The sequence below is a fragment of the Leopardus geoffroyi genome, chromosome C3 (genome assembly GCF_018350155.1).
Source record: "Leopardus geoffroyi isolate Oge1 chromosome C3, O.geoffroyi_Oge1_pat1.0, whole genome shotgun sequence".
NCBI lineage: Eukaryota > Metazoa > Chordata > Mammalia > Carnivora > Felidae > Leopardus > Leopardus geoffroyi.
In genome coordinates, this window is record NC_059338.1 from 43,702,564 (window position 1) to 43,724,699 (window position 22,136).

The 22,136-nt window shown below is 40.4% G+C and overlaps 1 protein-coding gene across 2 annotated transcripts in view; it reads left to right on the forward strand.

Moving 5' to 3' along the window:
- Positions 1 to 14,516, forward strand: part of RGSL1 (regulator of G protein signaling like 1) — a 113,840-nt gene extending 99,324 nt beyond the window's left edge. Inside the window, exons 17-21 of one of the 2 annotated variants that reach the window (XM_045452597.1) lie at positions 5,999 to 6,137; positions 6,392 to 6,516; positions 8,231 to 8,340; positions 10,089 to 10,181; positions 11,458 to 14,516. In XM_045452597.1, coding sequence (XP_045308553.1) covers positions 5,999 to 6,137; positions 6,392 to 6,516; positions 8,231 to 8,340; positions 10,089 to 10,181; positions 11,458 to 11,528 — 538 coding nt within the window. In that variant the 3' untranslated portion in view covers positions 11,529 to 14,516. Of the gene's footprint in view, positions 1 to 5,998; positions 6,138 to 6,391; positions 6,517 to 8,230; positions 8,341 to 10,088; positions 10,673 to 11,457 lie in introns of those variants that run through there. The other variant, XM_045452595.1, reaches the window with a different exon arrangement.
- The last annotated feature ends 7,620 nt before the right edge of the window (positions 14,517 to 22,136 follow it).

Sequence of the window (22,136 nt, forward strand, 5' to 3'; positions counted from 1 at the left end):
TTTCAGACCACAATGCTATGAAGCTTGAAATCAACCACAGAAAAAAGTCTGGAAAACCTCCAAAAACATGGAGGTTAAAGAACACCCTACTAACGAATGAGTGGGTCAACCAGGCAATTAGAGAAGAAATAAAAAAATATATGGAAACAAACGAATATGAAAATACAACAATCCAAACGCTTTGGGACGCAGCGAAGGCAGTCCTGAGAGGAAAATACATTGCAATCCAGGCCTATCTCAAGAAACAAGAAAAATCCCAAATACAAAATCTAACAGCACACCTAAAGGAAATGGAAGCAGAACAGCAAAGGCAGCCTAAACCCAGCAGAAGAAGAGAAATAATAAAGATCAGAGCAGAAATAAACAATATAGAGTCTAAAAAAACTGTAGAGCAGATCAACGAAACCAAGAGTTGGTTTTTTGAAAAAATAAACAAAATTGACAAACCTCTAGCCAGGCTTCTCAAAAAGAAAAGGGAGATGACCCAAATAGATAAAATCATGAATGAAAATGGAATGATTACAACCAATCCCTCAGAGATACAAACAATTATCAGGGAATACTATGAAAAATTATATGCCAACAAATTGGACAACCGGGAAGAAATGGACAAATTCCTGAACACCCACACTCTTCCAAAACTCAACCAGGAGGAAATAGAAAGCTTGAACAGACCCATAACCAGCGAAGAAATTGAATCGGTTATTAAAAATCTCCCAACAAATAAGAGTCCAGGACCAGATGGCTTCCCAGGGGAGTTCTACCAGACGTTTAAAGCAGAGATAATACCTATCCTTCTCAAGCTATTCCAAGAAATAGAAAGGGAAGGAAAACTTCCAGACTCATTCTATGAAGCCAGTAGTACTTTGATTCCTAAACCAGATAGAGACCCAGTAAAAAAAGAGAACTACCGGCCAATATCCCTGATGAATACGGATGCAAAAATTCTCAATAAGATACTAGCAAATCGAATTCAACGGCATATAAAAAGAATTATTCACCATGATCAAGTGGGATTCATTCCTGGGATGCAGGGCTGGTTCAACATTCGCAAATCAATCAACGTGATACATCACATTAACAAAAAAAAAGAGAAGAACCATATGATCTTGTCAATCGATGCAGAAAAGGCCTTTGACAAAATCCAGCACCCTTTCTTAATAAAAACCCTTGAGAAAGTCGGGATAGAAGGAACATACTTAAAGATCATAAAAGCCATTTATGAAAAGCCCACAGCTAACATCATCCTCAACGGGGAAAAACTGAGAGCTTTTTCCCTGAGATCAGGAACACGACAGGGATGCCCACTCTCACCGCTGTTGTTTAACATAGTGCTGGAAGTTCTAGCATCAGCAATCAGACAACAAAAGGAAATCAAAGGCATCAAAATTGGCAAAGATGAAGTCAAGCTTTCGCTCTTTGCAGATGACATGATATTATACATGGAAAATCCGATAGACTCCACCAAAAGTCTGCTAGAATTGATACATGAATTCAGCAAAGTTGCAGGATACAAAATCAATGTACAGAAATCAGTTGCATTCTTATACACTAACAATGAAGCAACAGAAAGACAAATAAAGAAACTGATCCCATTCACAATTGCACCAAGAAGCATAAAATACCTAGGAATAAATCTAACCAAAGATGTAAAGGATCTGTATGCTGAAAACTATAGAAAGCTTACGAAGGAAATTGAAGAAGATTTAAAGAAATGGAAAGACATTCCCTGCTCATGGATTGGAAAAATAAATATTGTCAAAATGTCAATACTACCCAAAGCTATCTACACATTCAATGCAATCCCAATCAAAATTGCACCAGCATTCTTCTCGAAACTAGAACAAGCAATCCTAAAATTCATATGGAACCACAAAAGGCCCCGAATAGCCAAAGGAATTTTGAAGAGGAAGACCAAAGCAGGAGGCATCACAATCCCAGACTTTAGCCTCTACTACAAAGCTGTCATCATCAAGACAGCATGGTATTGGCACAAAAACAGACACATAGACCAATGGAATAGAATAGAAACCCCAGAACTAGACCCACAAACGTATGGTCAACTCATCTTTGACAAAGCAGGAAAGAACATCCAATGGAAAAAAGACAGTCTCTTTAACAAATGGTGCTGGGAGAACTGGACAGCAACATGCAGAAGGTTGAAACTAGACCACTTTCTCACACCATTCACAAAAATAAACTCAAAATGGATAAAGGACCTGAATGTGAGACAGGAAACCATCAAAACCTTAGAGGAGAAAGCAGGAAAAGACCTCTCTGACCTCAGCCGTAGCAATCTCTTACTCGACACATCCCCAAAGGCAAGGGAATTAAAAGCAAAAGTGAATTACTGGGACCTTATGAAGATAAAAAGCTTCTGCACAGCAAAGGAAACAACCAACAAAACTAAAAGGCAACCAACGGAATGGGAAAAGATATTTGCAAATGACATATCGGACAAAGGGCTAGTATCCAGAATCTATAAAGAGCTCACCAAACTCCACACCTGAAAAACAAATAACCCAGTGAAGAAATGGGCAGAAAACATGAATAGACACTTCTCTAAAGAAGACATCCGGATGGCCAACAGGCACATGAAAAGATGTTCAGCGTCGCTCCTTATCAGGGAAATACAAATCAAAACCACACTCAGGTATCACCTCACGCCAGTCAGAGTGGCCAAAATGAACAAATCAGGAGACTATAGATGCTGGCGAGGATGTGGAGAAACGGGAACCCTCTTGCACTGTTGGTGGGAATGCAAATTGGTGCAGCCGCTCTGGAAAACAGTGTGGAGGTTCCTCAGAAAATTAAAAATAGACCTACCCTATGACCCAGCAATAGCACTGCTGGGAATTTATCCAAGGGATACAGGAGTACTGATGCATAGGGGCACTTGTACCCCAATGTTCATAGCAGCACTCTCAACAATAGCCAAATTATGGAAAGAGCCTAAATGTCCATCAACTGATGAATGGATAAAGAAATTGTGGTTTATATACACAATGGAATACTACGTGGCAATGAGAAAAAATGAAATATGGCCTTTTGTAGCAACGTGGATGGAACTGGAGAGTGTGATGCTAAGTGAAATAAGCCATACAGAGAAAGACAGATACCATATGGTTTCACTCTTATGTGGATCCTGAGAAACGTAACAGGAACCCATGGGGGAGGGGGAGGAAAAAAGGAAAAAAAAAAAAAAAAAGAGGTTAGAGTGGGAGAGAGCCAAAGCATAAGAGACTGTTAAAAACTGAGAACAAACTGAGGGTTGATGGGGGGTGGGAGGGAGGAGAGGGTGGGTGATGGGTATTGAGGAGGGCACCTTTTGGGATGAGCACTGGGTGTTTTATGGAAACCAATTTGGACAATAAATTTCATAAAAAAAAAAAAATTCCACATATGAGTGAAATAATATTGTATTTGTCTTTCTCTGACCAATTTATTTCACTTAGCATTATACCCTCTAGCTCCATCCATGTTGTTGCAAATGGCAAAATTTCATTCTTTTTTATGGCTGACTAATATTCCACTGTGTATATATAGCATAACTTCTTTATCCATTCAGTGGACACATGGGATGCTTCCATAATCTGGCTACTATAAATAATGCTGCAGTAAAAATAGGGGTGCATACATCTCTGTGAATTAGTGTTTTCATATTCTTTGGGTAATAGTAGTGGGATTACTGGATCATATGGTAATTCTATTTTTAATTTTGTGAAGAAGCTCCATACTTAAACAGTTATTATTATGTCAAATCATACTAATGTACTTTCACTTACCTGTCAAACTTTTGATGTAAAGCCAAAGCCATTCCTCTAATTGGAGATCCACATATTTCTCTTGCACAAACTATATCCAAAATGCTATCTGCTAATTCTGATTTTTCTTTCTTTCTTTTTTTAAAGTTTACTTTACTTATTTTGAGAGAGAGAGAAGTGAGCAGGAGAGGGGCAGGGAGAGGGGAACAGAGAAAGAATCCCAAGCAGGCTCTGCACTGAGGGCACAGAGCCCAACGTGGGGCTTGAACCAATGAACCATGAGATCATAACCTGAGCTGAAATCAAGAGTCAGTCACTTAATAGACTGAGCCACCCAGGCAGCCCAAATTTCTCTCTCCTTAAAGTGGAGTGAGAATTTAAAGGTTACTGCAAGGCAATTAATCCTTCTGGATTTTTATACTTGTTTTTTCAATGTTTTAAAATGCTTTGTCACACCCAACTCAATAGCAACTTTTTGAAAAGCAGCTTGTCTTTACTGGAATGTTCCAATGCATTGAAATTTGTTTTCACAGAAACAGCAAACACCTTTTCTTTTTATGTTCATATTTTATCAACTTTTATAAATTACGAATTATAGTAACAAATACAATAGGCAAAAATATTTGAGAAGAAACATGGATAATTCTCAGTATATACCTGCTTCTACTCAATGGAAAAATGTGAGAGTGTATTACAAAAGATACAACCAGTGTATACAGTGAGCACGTTACAGGTATCAGTGTGTTTTCAGAATTTCAGAGCACCTGGTAACTTAGCACATTAGTTAGAGGAATTGGGTTAAGAGATCTTCCACTGCACCCCAGTGAGGCATTTGGCTCAGTTCCACGAGTGCTTACTGATTGCTTACTCATTCTTGTGCACGGGATTTGACATAGGAGATACAGAAGACAACTAAGACATGCTCTCTATTCTCTAAGATCCCACAAACTCATCTGGATGGCAGACAAAACACAAATAAGAGTTAAGAAGTAGGATGATAGGTGCAGGAAGTGCATTTGGACAACTAAAAAGAAAAGCAGAACTTTGTTTTCCATGTTTACTGCTGAATCCCTGCTCTTGGAACTGCACCTGGCAAAGAGTAAACCCTTAATAAATATCTGCTGATTGGATAAATAAACGGATTTGCAAATTAAGCTTATAAAGGGAAAACATTGGTAGTCTACTCTTAGGAAAATTTTAAATGGTTAAGATTTAAAGTGGCCTGAGAGAGAGGCACCTGTGTGGATTAGTCAGTTAAATGTCCAACTCTTGTTGATTTCAGCTCAGGTCATGATCTCACAGTTTGTGAGTTCGAGACCCACATGAGGTTCTGCACAGATACTGCAGAGCCTGCTTGGATTCTTTCTCTCCCTCTCTCTCTGCCCCTCCTCTGCTTTCACTGTCTACCAAAATAAAGAAATAAACATTATATATATATATATATATACATATATATATATATACACACACACACATACATATATATATTTAAAATGTAAAATATAAAGTTGCCTGAGGCCTGAGAGAAATAAACTGTGTACTTAAATGAAGACAAGGTATAACAGAGATATTTGATGGTTAGTAAAAGAATATGTCACTAGGAGACAGTAGAAAGTAGTTGCCAGGGGTTATGGGAAGGGAGGAATGGATAGTTTTTATTTAATGGGCATAGAGTTTCAGTTGGGGAAGATGTAAAAAGTTCTGGAGATGGTGTTGATGGTTGAGCAACAAGATAAATGTATTTAATGCCACTGAACTGTACATTTAAAAACGGTTAAACTGGTAAATTTTATGTTAGGTATATTTTACTGTAATTTAGAAAAATAAGAAAATTAAAAAAAAAAAAAGCAAGAGAAAAGCACTATCTTGCCTCGGAGAGTGGTGGTAATTGTGAAAGTGTCAGCAGAGAAGGGAAAACAAAGAAAAAGATAGCCCTTAGTTCCTGAAGTTGTCAGAGGCAAAACTCGTACAGAGACAAGAGTGGAGGGAGGATGGGATAAAGGGCGTTTGCAGTAAAGAAATACACTTGAAGAAGCACTTAGCACATTACCTGACCTGTGGTAGGTGCTCAATATCTGCCAATGGATGCATTATGATTAAATGAATAAAGTTTCAACCTGGCCAAGGATTGGCCCTGTCTTTCTTAGGTCAGAAATGGGTCTGGGCTGGCTGCCCTATTTAGTTGCTGCTTTGATCTTCTCCTAGCTGATTTCCTGCTTACTGTTTCTTTTTAGATTTAATAATTTGGTGAGTTCAGCTCACATGCTGCAAGTCAACCGGGCATACAACGAGAATGACGTGATGCTAATGAGGTCCAAACTTAATATCATCCTAAAGCTCTACCTGAATTCTGAAATTCCTCCAAGGCTGAGGGTAAAGGGAACTCCCACTTCTCTCTGGGCTTTTGCCAAGAAGCATTTCTTCCACAAGAAATGATAGCTAATAGGCACTTCCTAAGTCCTGTGTCAACCAGATGTCCTTTACTAGAAGTTGCATGACAACATGCCACTTTCTGGGGAGAGGATGGTCTTATAGTTACTGAGGGTACCTATAGGTACTAGGGGTCATGAGAGGTTTTCTGCCTTCCCTGGAATTATGTCAGTGACAGGCTCCCATTCTATGGGTAGGTGAACATCTCTGAATCCCAGAAGGATGCTATCCTTGCTTCCATTGCAGAGGGCCACCTAGATCGGAGCATCTTCCATGGGACTATCATGTCTCTCTTCCCCATCATTATGTACTTCTGGAAAAGGTAAGTATTTCCCCTTGCCCAAGGATTATAAGGGCAGGAAAACACATTTGACTTCCTAAAGAGTTTTCTGTCTTCCTCTAACTCTCTACTTCATGGTTTCCATTTTCATGGGAACTACAATGGTGTATCCTTATCCTACTTGCTACACTTGGTCTCTCATACTCCCACACTGAAACTGAATCAGAAGATGGAAGGTCAAGTAAGACTGGGGATCAGAGTGCCTGGGTCCCACATCCCCTGGCTCCCACATGCTTGGGAAAGGATGTTAATTTTATTAGGCATAGGTTCCTCACCTAAGCGTGAGTATGGAACATGGCTATCTGGGGAGAAATTCTGTCAAGACTCACACAACTGCACTTGTGCTTAAGGAGCCCCATTGAGGCAGTAAGACAGCAGAGTTTTACTCTGTTAGGTCCAAGTACCATAATATTTCAATTTTCAAGAGGAGCTTAGACATTTAGACTTTTATCTCTGAAAGTTAAAGTGGCAAATGTGGCAACTAACTCAAAACTAAACCATGGTAAGGAAACTCTGAAGGCCAAAAAACAAAAATGAAACAAACAAAATATTTGCAGGACATATGCAACCTGTGGCCCACTGGTTTCTAACCTATCCTGTCAAGGTTTGGACTGAGACACTGGCTCAGGTTCTCCCAGGTGGTTATTTACTCCTGTGGTGCACTGTGGCTCCAGCCTATATCTTCCACATAATGAATGGCAGTGCCCTGGGTGACAGTGACCAGAGGACAACTGGCTGAAATGTTCCAAGACAAGGCTAATTGAGATGTTTATATTATTATGTGATTCCAAGTCTTAAGGGTTCCCCCCCTCCTCTCTCTCTCTCTCTCTCTTTCTCTCTCTCTCTCTCTCTCTCTCTCTCTCACACACACACACACACACACATACACACACACACATTACCTTATTATAAAATAAGTGGGAGACCCATTTCAGCAAATGGAATGGCAGAAACCAACTGTGATCAAATAGAGTGTCCTTTAAGGAAAGGAAGCAGGGCAGCAGTCAAGACCATCAGAGCCAAGTCGGGATAGAAAATAAATCCAGTCTTAGCCGAGACTGGACCTTAAGGGGGCCAATGCAAGGGTAGGCTGAAGGACAGCAAGGGGTTCGGGGCCAGGGAGAAAGAGATGAAGAATATTGTGAGGGATTCCAGGGAGCAGTAGTTCTCAGGTTCCAGTGAGTATATGAGTCCAAGTTCATGTGAAGAGCAGAGGTCTGTCTACTCCGGGGAAAGGGCTGCTGGGAATACAATGACAGGGTCATGACCTTCAGCAAGGGACAGGATGAAACCAGTGATTGGGACCTGAGAGGAAGTCAGTCAGACACTCTGGCTGTACCAGGTGGGGTTAAGTAGGGAGTTCACACTCTGATGCTCAAGCAAGCATCCCAGGGATTGACCCCCACCTCAGACCTATGTACAGTAGGTTCTTTAAAGACTCCATTCACTGGTTCCAGAAGGGAATTCCAACATACTATGCATGGCAGGTCCTCACTGGAGCCAGGCCTGGACACAGAGGAGGCCGCAGAAGAAGGGCCTCTGACAGGCAGCACTCCAAGGCCAAGTCTCTTCTCTTCTCTATTACACACTCCATTCTCTGTAAGGACTGTCCCTGTTCTGGTTCCCTTGTGCTCCATGCTCCAGCCGCCTTAGCTGATAGCTTTCTCCCTGTGACCAGAAGCCATTCTTTTCACAGGTTTTCTTCCTGGAAGGCAGCCCACTCTTACTTCCAGTACAGGGGGAAGATATTTAAGGATAAAAAAACTTCTCAAAAGCCCGTGCACAAGTATCCTCCTTTGAGTGGAGGTAAGTTCTATACCTATGTTCATGACCTACAGCCCCATTCTCCAGCAAATCAGACTCATGAAGGGAAAGCAAGGGTCCAAAAGACCAACTTCAGACTTCACAGAGGATATTGTCTTCTGGAGGGGTGGGCATCTATTAACTTTACTCTTAGAGAAGCATTAAAGTGTATTTTATCTGTGGCTATTAGTGCCAGATAAAGGGAACCCATGCACCAATCCCTGGCAGTACCTCCCGATAGCTTTGGGATGGGGGTCATTGTCATTGTCTATGTGGTGGGTAAATGGAGGTGGGGACCTGCTTTACTGATATTTAAGAAGCCCCCTGCTCCAACTATCTCCAGAAACCCTACCATCTGAAAATTATGTATTTTATAGTGTTAAGTGACAACCACTTAAGTGGTAAATATATATATATATATCTTTACGCATATATATAATTTTATGAGAGCATGAAAAAAATTCAGAAATAAAATGTTAATAGGATTATCTCTGCTCACTGTGATTATGAGAGATTTACATATTGGTTATTAATATATTATAATTAGACATTATTAATATATATTATTCATATGTTTTATATTAATATATTTACAAATAAATAGATGTGTTTGAAAACACATGTTTTCTTAGCACAGAGTAGCTAAACTCAGTCCCTTTCTTAATATCTGCACTGAGATCAGTGCTTAAGCAAAATGGAGTTTTAAAGAGAGGGAGGAGGGTGCACAGAGCAATGCCTAGAGAAGGCAAGACTGAATGTTTTTGCTTTGAAACATTCTGAGAACCAAAGAGAACAGGTTGGTGAGTCTGGGTCTAGTACCAGCATCAAAACAAAATATGGAGGTAAGATAGGAGTCTTAGAGACAGCAGCAAACTATCCTGTGAAAGAGCTGACCATTCCATTGTTTCAGCTTAAATTCTGCCCAGTTCTCATGTCCATTTTACCTGACACTTAACACTGTCCCTCCTCCAGCCCCCTCACAAACAAGTATCCTGCCCCCTTTCAGGAGTACAAACGAGGCTCTTGAGACTTAACCCATCCCTAGCTTGCCTGAATGGTAGGGGAAACAACTCTGGACCAGTTTCTGCCCCTCTGAGAGGGTCCTCACCTGAGTAGGAAATAAAACACCTACCTCCCTAGCTGGGGCTGCCCTCATAGCCAATTAATATTGCTCATTATCCTTTTCTCTGCCTTGTAAAGTGTCACATCAGTAGACAGAAATTAACAATCTTTTCAGTATGTGGAGCCAAGTGTCCCCGTGGGAATAAAGGCTCATTTAAGTGAGGGTGGAGGGATGGGTTGGAGGATACTAACAGGGAAAGGAGAGGGAGGTGAGCAGGCAGGTGGACAAATGATACTCAGAGGAGCAAGAACATGCCCCTTAGTGGTAACCAAACAGCTTCCAATGTTTGGCTCATTTCCTATTGCTGAGCTCTAAGGAAGTAAATCCCCAAATCTTTTCTGGTGTCTGAAGTTGGAAGAGAGAAACAGGATGCCTAAATTAAGGGGCAGGACACTTGGGTTCCTGTCCTGAAGAGTCATCGTTTATGTGTTGGAGGACATTGAGCATTTTGCTTCTCCTCTCTCCACCCCAGATCCCTGATCTCAAATTTAGAGGTTTGGATTTAGATAATGTCTATCATTAACATACTGTACTCAGAGGAATGTCATCAAGAGTTTCCTTGCTTACACAGATTTATTTTGTCAGATGTTATAAGGGATTTTAATACATCCCCCTCCTTCTTCCCCAGGAGATCACGCCATTTTAAGATTCACCTTGCTCAGAGGCATTGAGTGGTTTTGGCCTCAACAGCGGGAAATAATAACAAGTTCAGTCCAAAATTGTGAGTTGGGATTGGATCCCACTGATGTCAAAAGCCTACTCCACAGTTAGAGGATGACTCTAATGCCAGTTTGGCCAATCTCCTTAGTGACCACAAGGAGACTGAGGTACCCAAAATGCGAAGCAACTTTTTCCAAACCACACAGCTTGTGAGTGGCAGAGGTGGGATGAGAAATGGGTCTCTTGGCTGTCCTTCTGGGCCTCTGTGCATAGCTCTCATTTGAATAACTGTACTTTCTTGATTCTTTTATAGCCCCTTGAAGGCAGGTTCCTTAACCTTGTCTGTATCTCTGCTGGCTCCTCTGCCATTTCTGGGTGTGATGTGTGACCTTTATTAAGAGATGATTGTAACATCCCAATTGTTATTTTCCCTTCCCACTGAGAACGCCTGTGGGCTTGAACAGGACCTCCAATCTATACATCCTGGTTCCTGGAAGTGCCTGCTGCTGATCATCTTATTCCTGTAATAAACACTCTGGTCCTAGCATCCCATATTTGAACCATGTTATTTCTTTTTTTTCCCCCATCTTCAGTGTCAAGGAGTTAATCCCACTCCCAAGTACTAAAGTTGCCTTGGGTTCCACATGGATTTCAGGTTGGGGATACTCTTTTCTGTTGCTTATGGGCATAAAATGCCAACTTTCCTGTTCTATTCATTTGCATATGTCCTCTCATTGCTTAATGGTAGAGGCCTCTATGGAATATTGCCCATGATCCATAGAGTCCAAACAGCCCTAAAGTCTTGTGGTTCTAGTGTTCATCTGGCCCAGTCTCCTTATTTTACTTCCCTGGGTCTGTGGGGTTGGCATAATAACCTTTGCATCCAGATGAAATGTCTACTAAGACAAAAGGTATTACAGCATTCAAACCAGGTCTCCTTAAAGTCCCTGGAGAATCACTGTTTTTTTTTTTTTTTTTCAACGTTTTTTTATTTATTTTTGGGACAGAGAGAGACAGAGCATGAACGGGGGAGGGGCAGAGAGAGAGGGAGACACAGAATCGGAAACAGGCTCCAGGCTCTGAGCCATCAGCCCAGAGCCTGATGCGGGGCTCGAACTCACGGACCGCGAGATCGTGACCTGGCTGAAGTCGGACGCTTAACCGACTGCGCCACCCAGGCGCCCCGAGAATCACTGCTTCAACTTCACTTTCCCAATTCCTTCGTTGGAGGTATTTACCTGGAAGCTGTTCTGGGATGGCCCTCCTGGGCTGGAGGTCCTCCAGTGAGTGCTTGTGTCCTGAGTTCTGATGAAGTTTTTCTCTGTATTTGTCTTTAGCTTCATCTAGCAACCTTACCCCATCAAGACATGTGCTCTCCACTGTGCAGCTGTGTCCTGTCACAGGGTAGGCATGAATCAGAAGTCCTCTTCTTCAGTTCAGAGCTGCTTTGTCCAAGTGCACAATGGGAGGCGGGGAAGAAACTTTTTGGAAACGCAGCTCCACATCCTGACATTCCTCAGCATGTAGAGCCAAGGTGTTGAGCTTAGTGCTTCCAGAGAGGCCTATAGTCAAGATAGTCAGGGAAGGGTTTCTCTGTGGCTGTCTTTGCTCACCTCTAACTAATACAGGCACTTTTAGGAAGTTGGAGTCCCTGACCCATCCTCCATGAGAGCACTATTGCTGGGGGAAGAGTGTCCCAGATGATCTTTTATTGCCAGCCTCCCTAATACTCCAGCCTTTCAAAGTAAGGTACATAAAATGGAAAGCAGAGTTGTTCTACTTGGCAGGATATTAGCAATAAAAGCATTAAGGACTCGAGCCTGTCAAAATCGGATTCAGCCTAACTCACTTCTATACAAGCACCAAAGTGGAATTAATGCTAAGTTAAGGTTCTGAGAGAATCCCCAGAGAATCATGGAAGCCACAACTGAGCCCAAGAGCTGCTTAAAAGTCAAGGTTATAGATAGCAACCTCTGTGAATGGAAGGTCTGGTTTCCTCACCAGCCATCCCACCTTCTCAGACCTTCTACAAGTCTGACAGGGACTTGGAGCTGCCCCAACATCACTTGCCAGTGCGGGTGCCTGGAAGAAAAGCCAGGTAATTTGGAGTTCTTTGTACAGAAAGACAATGCGTAGCTTCAGGGGTTGCATGTTCTTGTGGAGGAAGGTGAGTATGAGAATGCAAGGGGTCATATCCTGAAGGCAAAGGGTTTTGGTTTTGGCCATTGCCATTCCTAAAGAGAATGATGGCAACAGACCAGCAGAGATTACACTAGTGATCTCATTGCCATTCTAATAACTGGCCACTCTTCTTCTTCCTTCAGACAAAATTTACCCAGCAACAAAAGGGAGAAAAAGTAGTCAAGTCAGGCTCCCAAAAGAGGCACATCATCTCTCAGAAGCCTCCTAACACTGACAGAAATGAAGTGCCCTGTGTCATCTTCCCTAGAAAGATAAATGGAGTGACAGCCCAAGCATGGCAGGACCAGACTGCAGTGGGTAAGATGGGGCGCAGAGCATGACCAGAAGCACCTCTGCCCTCCTTGAATGGAAGGTCCTGTCAGAGATGGTCTTTCCACAGTGGGAATGTAACAGATCACCCAACTCTTAGGGTCAGGAGACCTGGGCACTTAATTCACTCTAGAGCTGCATGGCCTTGAGCAAATCTCTGACTCATGGTTGTCAAAGAATCCCATGACAAATGTATGAAGGTGGCATTAAACACTCTTATAAACAAGGTATTCTTTTTATCAACAGTGACAGGTGGGATCTTTTAATGCTAGTATCTCCCATTTGGACAATGATTCGCATCCATTGTATTAGGAAATCCTCACAACCCTGTGAGTAACCTTGTTAAAAACTACTTATTTTTAAACAGATGAAGAAACTCACACACACAGAAGGTAAGTGACTTTCCCCAGATGAGGTAGTAAGTGTAGACCAGGTAGTAAGTGGCAGAGTCTGGACTAGAACGCACCACTTGTGAGCCTTTGGCTAGATCTCATTCCATGGGCACCCTCTATACAACTTTTCATGCCCAAAAGGAATAGTTCTTCTGTTTATTTGCCAATTAATATGTAAAGAGACTCTGGGAAATTCCGACCTAGTTATAGAGTCACTAAGCTCATTTTTTGTCCTTTGAAGAAAATCAGGAGTAAAATGACCAAATGTCCTAAATGAACCCCCCACTTGAGATAATCAAGGAAAGATGGGCTCAACTCTGTGGGTTGTAGAACAAGGAAAGTAGAAGGCTTATTAGAGAAGCCTCTCTGATTTCCAGCCAGTTTCCTGCTATGCTGATGCCCTTTATTTCCTAGACTTTCCTCAAGGATGAAAAATGTTGTGATGTTAGGACAGGGCTGACAAACACATGGGAATGTGAGATCATCTGGACGGGACTTTGATTGCAGTAGCCCAGGAAGACTGTAAGTAGATGTGCCTAGAAAAGGTCTGAATGCAGATGAGGTGTGGAGAGCCTCAGGCCACTGGGAGAAGGTCCAGTGAGGCAAGCATTTAGCCTAAGAAAATCCCAAAAGAAGGAAGTGAAAATTTCTTCCCCTAAAGGGGCTAGGGCTCCAAAATAGAACCGGAGTTAACAGACAGAGCAGAGTGCATGAAACAGAATCCCAGCTTTTAAAAATCCGGCAAGAAACTAAGACAAGATGCCAGGAAAAGAATGGAGAAGAGCCCTATTATTGAAATAGAAGTAGCAGGAATGGCCTTGGTCAAAGGGGAAAAAGACCTTGTACATGGAATCAAAGAGGATGTTAGGCCAGCAACAAAGTGATTGGTGAGGATCTGGTAAAATATTGATTCAGCGTCATGTGCCTAAATACCCTCACATTGTACTAAGCTGGACCTACCGATTGGCAGTAGGTGAGACCCACTGAAGGAAAAGAGAGATCACTCAAAGAACTCATTTGAAACTGTGATCTTTGCCCATTTCATAATTCTCTCCCTGTGTATGCTCATCCATGGGTATATTTTGTGCAGATATGAAAGTACACATAAACATGCTATTCAAAAAACTTCACAATAATTGATAGAACCACCCTGAATATAAAAAGTATTTCTCCTCATTTATTGAGGCTTGCTGATTGCCTCCTTTGATTTCTTATTCTCTCACTTCAGATCTAGTATGTTCTAGCCTCAGATTTAAGCTAGTATCACAAGAGCAATCACCTGGTATGCAAGCAAATAATATAAATGGGTAAGCAACCCATGAGACATAATAGGGAATGGTAGAAACTGATGAGCTGGTGAATACATCTCAAAGGAGACAGTAATAGCTCTAGCCAGCCAACTCAATGTGGTCAGAACTTCCTAACTTAGGACAGAGAGAGAGAGAGAGAGAGAGAGAGAGAGAAAGGAAGGAAGGAAGGAAAGAAAGAAAGAAAGAAAGAAAGAAAGAAAGAAAGAAAGAAAGAAAGAAAAAGAAAGAAAGAAAGAAAGAAAGAAATGGGGGAGAGAGGAAAAGAGAAAAAAAGAAAAGAGAAAAAGAATAATAAATTAAATTTTTTTGGAATACTATGCAAGTCAAACAAAACTTGGCTTGTGATCTTTGCTTTCCACTTTTTCTTTCCCCTTGTAATTATATTTAGGCCCTGAGTTTATCTTAGAAAATATTAGAAGGGAGAAAGAGAATTCCAAACAATAGATCCATGGGAGTCACTGGCATCAAAGGTAAGAGCCAGGAAAGAAGGGCCAGGGAAGGAAGCCAGCCTACTCTAGTCCCTGTATTAGTGTTCTATTGCTAACACAACAAATTACCAGACATTTAGTGGCATAAAACAACACAAAATTACTGTCTTATGGTGCTGAGGTCAGAAGTCTGACCCAGAACTCATCGGGCTAATGTCAGGTATGCAGAACTTCATTCCTTTCTGGAGGCTCTAGAGGTGCATCCGTTCCCTTGCTCATTCAGGTTATTGGCACAATTCAGTCTCTGCAGTTGTAGCCCTGAGGTTTTGTTTCCTTGCTGGCTGTCAGCCTTTGCCTGACTGAAAAACCCTCAACTCTTTAATGGCATATTATATAAGACCATTGACAATTTGATCCCAGTTTAGATTTCCAGATTCGTGTCTTGCCTCTCTTCCTCATACTTCCCATTCCCCAGCAAGGAGGTTGTATAAAACACCCTTCCTTTTCCCCTCCACTGGGTGGTAAGAGACATCACAACAGTGACACCTCCTGATTGTCTCCTCTCTCTTCCCACCATTTCCTGTCTGTTTTTGCAACATTTTTTCCCTCTCTTTGTAGATACTTGTTTATATATATCCCTCACCTACTAGACTATAAACTTTTGTAGAGTAGAGACCATGTCCTATTTTTCTTTATGCCTCCAATTCCTAGCACAGTGACATAAAGTATTATCTTTATAGTTGCCCCAGAAATACATGTCAAATGCATGAGTGAATGCCAGGTTTATTAATGTAGTAGAAAAAATAGGATGTGCAGTTTATGCCTGCCCTAACCTTACAGTTAACTATACTGACTTCACAGTGAGAGTATACCATGATGTTTACATAACAATCAAATCAGTAATTAAATATAATTGTGACTATCACAATAAAGAAGAAATATCAAATTTTCCTCATGAAACTTTTTTATGTTCCAATAACTCTTGATGCTTTAAGAACTCTCTTTTAGGAAGCTCATAAATCCCATTCAGACTAAACACTGACAGAAAGAAGCAGGGGAAAACAGCAAGAGAGGCAGAGAGATCCTCCTTCTACCTTCAGAAGCCTTCCAGTTATGTGTGCCAGGAAGTGACATATATCTTCCCTCTTTTTACAGAAATATGAAAAGATATCTGTCCTTCATTTTGAGTGTCTCCAATTGATCCAAGTGTTGCTGCAGAGGAGGGCAGAAGCTTGTGTGCAGCACCTCAGGGTGCCAGTCCACACCTCTATACCTCAACCAGGGCTGCAGATCATTAGCCAGAATAAAGGGTGTCCATATTCACAATTGGTGGGCCTCCCATACTCTTCTTAAAGAAAAGGGCACAGGGAAACAATATGTTGCTCCCTAGAGGCTCTTAAGGTCATTTTCAATTCAAGTAATTAATGGAAATACTACTTATTTTCTGGATTAAGACCATGGACCACCCAGTCTCATCCAGAAGCTCTGACACATGGGTGCTCCCCTGACCAAGAGTCCAGGCAAGGAGGCCCTGCTGCCTCATGAAAACTCATGCTTTTTCATGAGTCAGGTTTGTTTTAAATCCAATCTCTACTCCTTAGTAACTTAGTGATCGTCAGCAAATTGCTTAACCTTGCTGAGTCCCAACTGCTTTATGCGTAAAATGGAAATGTTAATGTCTACCTCCTAGGGTTGCTTGGAGACCAACTTGGGATAATATAGGCCACGTGTACTACATGGGGCCAGACACAGAGCTGGTGGTGAGGACATTAGTTGGTTCTTCTCTTTCTACCTTTTCCTGGAACATGAAGGAAATGGTTGACCAGGAGTGATATAGGTGAAGAGTTAAATTCAGAAAAAAATCTGAATGCTTTTCTTCCAACAAGATACATGGTTCATGAGCATTCAGTAGCCAGGACATCCACAAACCCATTAATTTCTTTTTGTTTTTTCAATGGTAGATAGAGGTTCAGTTTATCTGTATTTCAGCTAGCATTTTGATCAGTTTGAACAAAATTCTTATGGAGAAGTTGGAACAGTGTGGTCTGGATGATGGTATGGTTTGGTGTATTAAGTTATTAAATGAATTTACTTAAACTTGAAAAAAGGCTTATAAAGAAAACCCATTGATTTCTAATGTATAACTTCTACATAGTCATTTGGAGGATTTCTACACGTTATATGGATCTACTGTAAGTAGGAGATACAGAGATTTCCTCCTCAGCCCCTAACATATATTTTGAAATACAGTAAAACTTTGGATTGCTAGTAACTTGTTCTGAGAGTGTTCCACAAGACAAGCAAACATTTCTAATAAATTTTAACTTGATAAATGAGTGATGCCTTGCAATATGAGTAGTATGTGACATCGAACATCACATGATCACAACTGAGCCAAAGGTTCTTCTCTCTCTCTCTCTCTCTCTCTCCCTCTCCCTCTCTCTCTCTCTTTCTTCTCTCCCTCCTTCCCTCCCTCCCTCTGCGGGACTGTGGGTGATTGCTTCTCATGCTCAGAAGCTCAGTCTCAGGCCATGGTGTTTGGCAGAAATCAATGATTTTTCAGAATATTGGAAGGTGCCCACAACTGACACTAATGTATTTTTTGTCACCTGAAAGCACCTGTGGATAGTCCTTTGCTTTTCCATACATGAGTAAGCTTAGGAATGCTTTGCTTCTTTCTAGGCAGACTGCCTGCCAATATAGACCCTTTCCTCCTGCTGCCTTATTGCCAGTTACATTAAATACAGTATATGACAAGAATTTATTAATACTGTACTATAGTCAATATCCATACAAGCATATAGAATGTCCCCCATGCAGAAAAAGGTTGAGAAGAAAGGCGATAAGAAGATTACAGTGGAAGAAGGAAATCATCGAGAAGTATAAACAAGGTATACAAGTGGCTGAAATTGCAAGATTTTATAAGAAGTCTACATCTGCATCTTGTCTGCAGAGGAGGAGAAAAAGGCAGAGGAATCACTCACTTGAAATGAGATTAGGGCGATGTGTAAAATGTGGGAAACAGTGCAAAATTTTGTAGAAAACACCACCCGAATAAGGCTGTAGCAGTGCGAGCAATAAATCTGTTTAACGACAATGCAATGTCACATTTCTGCGAAATCTTCAAAAGAAGTCAAAAGCAAGTGTCATTGGATAGGTTCCTTGTTAAATTTATACAAAAAGAAAGAGATTCCATTGAGCCAGTAGATAGCAGTGATTCCATTAGTGATAGTGAAAGGTGTCCTATGCAATAACCCTCCTCTCTCGTCTCCCTCACATCAGCCATGAAGGTTTTCAAAGATAAGTGCAAGTTAATTATTTTATTTTTATTTTTCTTTATACTTTGTATTTTCTCTATTATTTTTTATTATATTACAGTATTGTAATCATTTTTATATGAATATTTTTGGGTCGTGGAATGCATCATCAGAGTTTCTGTTATTTCTTATGGAGAAGTTCACTTTGATATACAAGTGCTTTGGATTACATGCATGATTCCAGAACAAATTATGCTTGCAAACCAAGTTTTTACTGTATTTAAGACCCTTTACTGAGCACTTAACTATGTATCAACTGGGACAGGAATCATAAGACTTATAGGTGAGCTAATGGAGGTCTGTAGAGAAGTCTCCTTTTGCCTCTTGCTTACATGGTTACTTAGAAGTCAGATATAACTCTTATCTTTGCTCCTCTTATAGGTAAAGTGTTTTATTCCCCTGACTTCTTTGAAGAAATTTTTCTTTATCTTATATATTCTGTAGTTTGAATATAATGTGTAGTTTTTTGACAGTCACTTACTTGGTGTTCTTTAAACTTCCTGGATTGGTGGCTTGGTGTCTAGTATCAATTTTGGGAAATTCTTAATCATTATTGCTTCAAGTATTTATTTGGTTCCTTTCTTCTTTTTCTGGTTTTCCCATTACATGAATGTTACTCTTTTTCTAACTGTCCCACAGTTTTTGACTTTTCTCTTCCCTTTTTCCCAGTTTTTTTTTTTTTTTTTCTCTTTTTACCTTTCAGTTTTGGAGGTTTGTTTTGATAGATCCTCAAGCTCAGATTTTTTTTTTCTCAGCCATGTCCCATCTACTGATGTGTCCATCAAAGGCATTCTTCATTTATGTTAGTCTTTTTTTTTATCACTAGCATTTCTTTTTTATTTTTTCTTGTAATTTTCATCTCTCTGTTTACATTATCCATCGTTCTTGCATGTTGGCTACTTTTTCCATTAGATTCACTAGCATATTAAGCATAGTGGTTTTAAATTTATGGTGTGAAGATTCCTACATCCCTGCCATATCTAGATCTGTTTCTGATACTTGCCCTTGTTTCTTGCCTTTTAGTATGCCTGGTAACTTTTGGTTGAAAGCAAGAAATGTACTTAGTAAAAGAAACTTAGGCCTTTTATAACATGGTGGCATGGTGTGAAAGAAGAAAAGCATTCTACAGACACACCTTGTTTTATTGCACTTCGTTTTACTGCACTATGCAGACATTTCATTTTTTACAAACTGAGGTTAGTGGCAACCTTGTATTGAGCAAAACTATTGGCACAAATTTTCCAACAGCATTTGCTCATTTTGGAATTCCTGCAATTCTTTCAATATTTCAAACTCTTTCATCATTATATTTGTTATGGTGCTCTGTGATCAATAATTTTTGATATCATTATTTTAGTTGTTTGGGGTGCCACAAACTGCACCCATATATGATGGCAAACTTAATAAGTATTATGTGTATTTTGACTGCTCTACTAACTGGCTGTTTCCCTGTCTCTCCCCATCTCCTTGGACCTCCTGTTCCCTGGGACACAGCAATACTGAAATTAGGCCAATTAATAACCCTACCATGACTTCTAAGTGTTCAAGTGAGAGGAAGAGTCACATGTCTCTCACTGTAAATCAAAAGCTAGAAATGATTAAGCTTAGTGAGGAAGTCATGTCAAAAGTTGAGACAGGCTGAAAGCTAGGCCTCTTGTGGCAAAGAGTTAACCAAGTTATGAATACAAGGGAAAAGTTCTTGAAGGAAATTAAAAGTTCTGTCCCAGTGAACACATGAATCATAAGAAAGCAAAGAGGCCTTATTGCTGATTTGGGGAAAGCTTCAGTGGTCTGGATAGAAGATCAAACCAGCCACAACATTCCTTTAAGCCAAAGCCTAATCCAGAGCAAAGCCCTAATTCTCTCCAATTTTATGAAGGCTGAGATAGGCGAGGGAGGTGCAGAAGAAAAGCTTGAATCTAGCAGAGATTAGTTCATGAGGTTTAAGGAAAAAAGTCATCTCTATAACATAAAAGTGCAAGATAAAGCAGCAAATGCTGATATAGAAGCTTCAGGAAGTTATCCAGAAAATGTAGCTGTGATAATCAATGAAGGCAGTTACATTAAACAACAGATTTTTATTATAGATAAAACAGCCTTGTATTGAAAGATGCCATTTAGAACTTTCATTGCTAGAGAGAGTTAAAGCCTGACCTCAAAGTTTCAAAGTTCATTTGTTAGGGGATAATGTAGCTGGTGACTTTTAAGTTGAAGTCAATACTCATTTCCAGTCCAAAAATCCTACGGTCCTCAAGAATTATGCTAAGTCTACTCTACCTACGTTCCATTAATGGAACAACAAAGGCTGGATGATAGTACATCTTTTTTATAACATAGTTTATTTGAATATTTTAAACCCACTGAGACCTACTGCCCAGAAAAAGAAAAAAAGATTCCTTTCAAAAGACTACTGCTTATTGACAATACACTTGGTCACACAAGAGTCCTGATGGAGATATACAATAACATTTAAGTTGTTTTCATGCCTGCTAACACAACATCCACTATGTAGCCCATAGATCAATGAGTAATTTTGACATTGAAGTCTTATTATTTAAGAAATACATTTCTTAAGGCTGTAGCTTCCATAAACAGTGATTTATCTAATGGATATGGGCAAAATAAATTGAAAACTTCAGGAAAGTGTTCAGAAATGAATGTTAAGAACATTTGTGATTCATGGAAAGAGGTCCAGATATCAACATGAACAGGAGCTTGGAAGAAGTTGATTGAAACTTTGAGGGGTTCAACACTTCAGTGGAGAAAATAACTATAGATGTGGTAGAAATAGCAAGAGATTGGAAGTGGAACCTAAAGATCAATCTCATGGTAAAACTTGAATAGATGAGAAGCTGCTTCTTATAGATGAGCAAACAAAGCAGTTTCCTGAGATGGAAATCTACTCCCAGTGAAGATGCTGTGAGGATTGTTGAAATGCCAACCAAGGATTTAGAACATGATGTAAATTTACTTGAAAATGCAATAGCAGGTTTTGAGAAGATTGACTCCAATTTTGAGAAAAGCTCTCTGTGGGTAAAATGCTATCAAACAGTATTGCATGCTACAGAGAAATTGTTGGTGAAAGGGTCAATGTGACAAACTTCATTGTTGTCTTATTTTAAGAAATTGCCACAGCCACTCCAGTCTTCAGCAGCCACCACCCTGATCAGTGAGCAGCCATTAACATGGAGGCAAGACCCTCTACCAGCAAAAAGACTATGGCTCTCTGAAAGCTTTGGTGACGTTTAGCATTTTTAGCAATAATGTGTTTTTTTAATTAAGGTTTGTACATTGTTTTTTTTAGACACACTGCCATTGCATACTTAATAGACTATAGTATAGTGCAAACATAAGTTTTGAAGGCACTGGAAACCTAAAAAATTCACTTGGCTCACTTTGATATTCACTTTATTGTGGTGGTCCGGCATTGAATCGACAATATATCCAAGGTATGCCTGTGATCAGATAGTCTTGTGATCAGATCCCAGACTTTTAGTGAGCTTGTGCTGCTGGGCTGTCAATTTTGCAAGTGCTTTTCAGTTTTTCCTTTTTTTTTTTTTTAAATTACCTGTTTAGATGGTACAGGATGGAGGCTAGATTTGTGTATTTACCTTCTCCCACGTGGAAGGCTAGAGTAGCTGGAGTTGGCTATTTTCCCTTCCCCTGAGTTGGTTAGGCTCTGTTAAAACCCCAGTATGTTAGGTCTGATAAAATAGTTTCTCTTATGGGTATGGCTTTCTCAGAACGCTCTGGTGTGTTTCAAAATGGTTACTTTTGGGGTGCCTGGGTGGGTCAGTCAGTTGAGCATCCAATTCTTGATTTTGGCTCAGGTAATGATCCCAGGGTTATGGGACTGAGCCCCATGTCCACATTCACTCTCCCTCCACCCCTCTCCTCCACTTGTGTGCGCTCTCTCTCTCAAATTAAAAAAAAAAAAAAAAAAAAAAAAAAAGTTACTTTTTTGCCTCCCCCTGCTGGAAGCCCAAAGGGATGTTTCTGTGATCTCTACTGTGAGAACCTGGTAGGGCTGCCGGAGATAAAATGTACAAAAGTGTGAG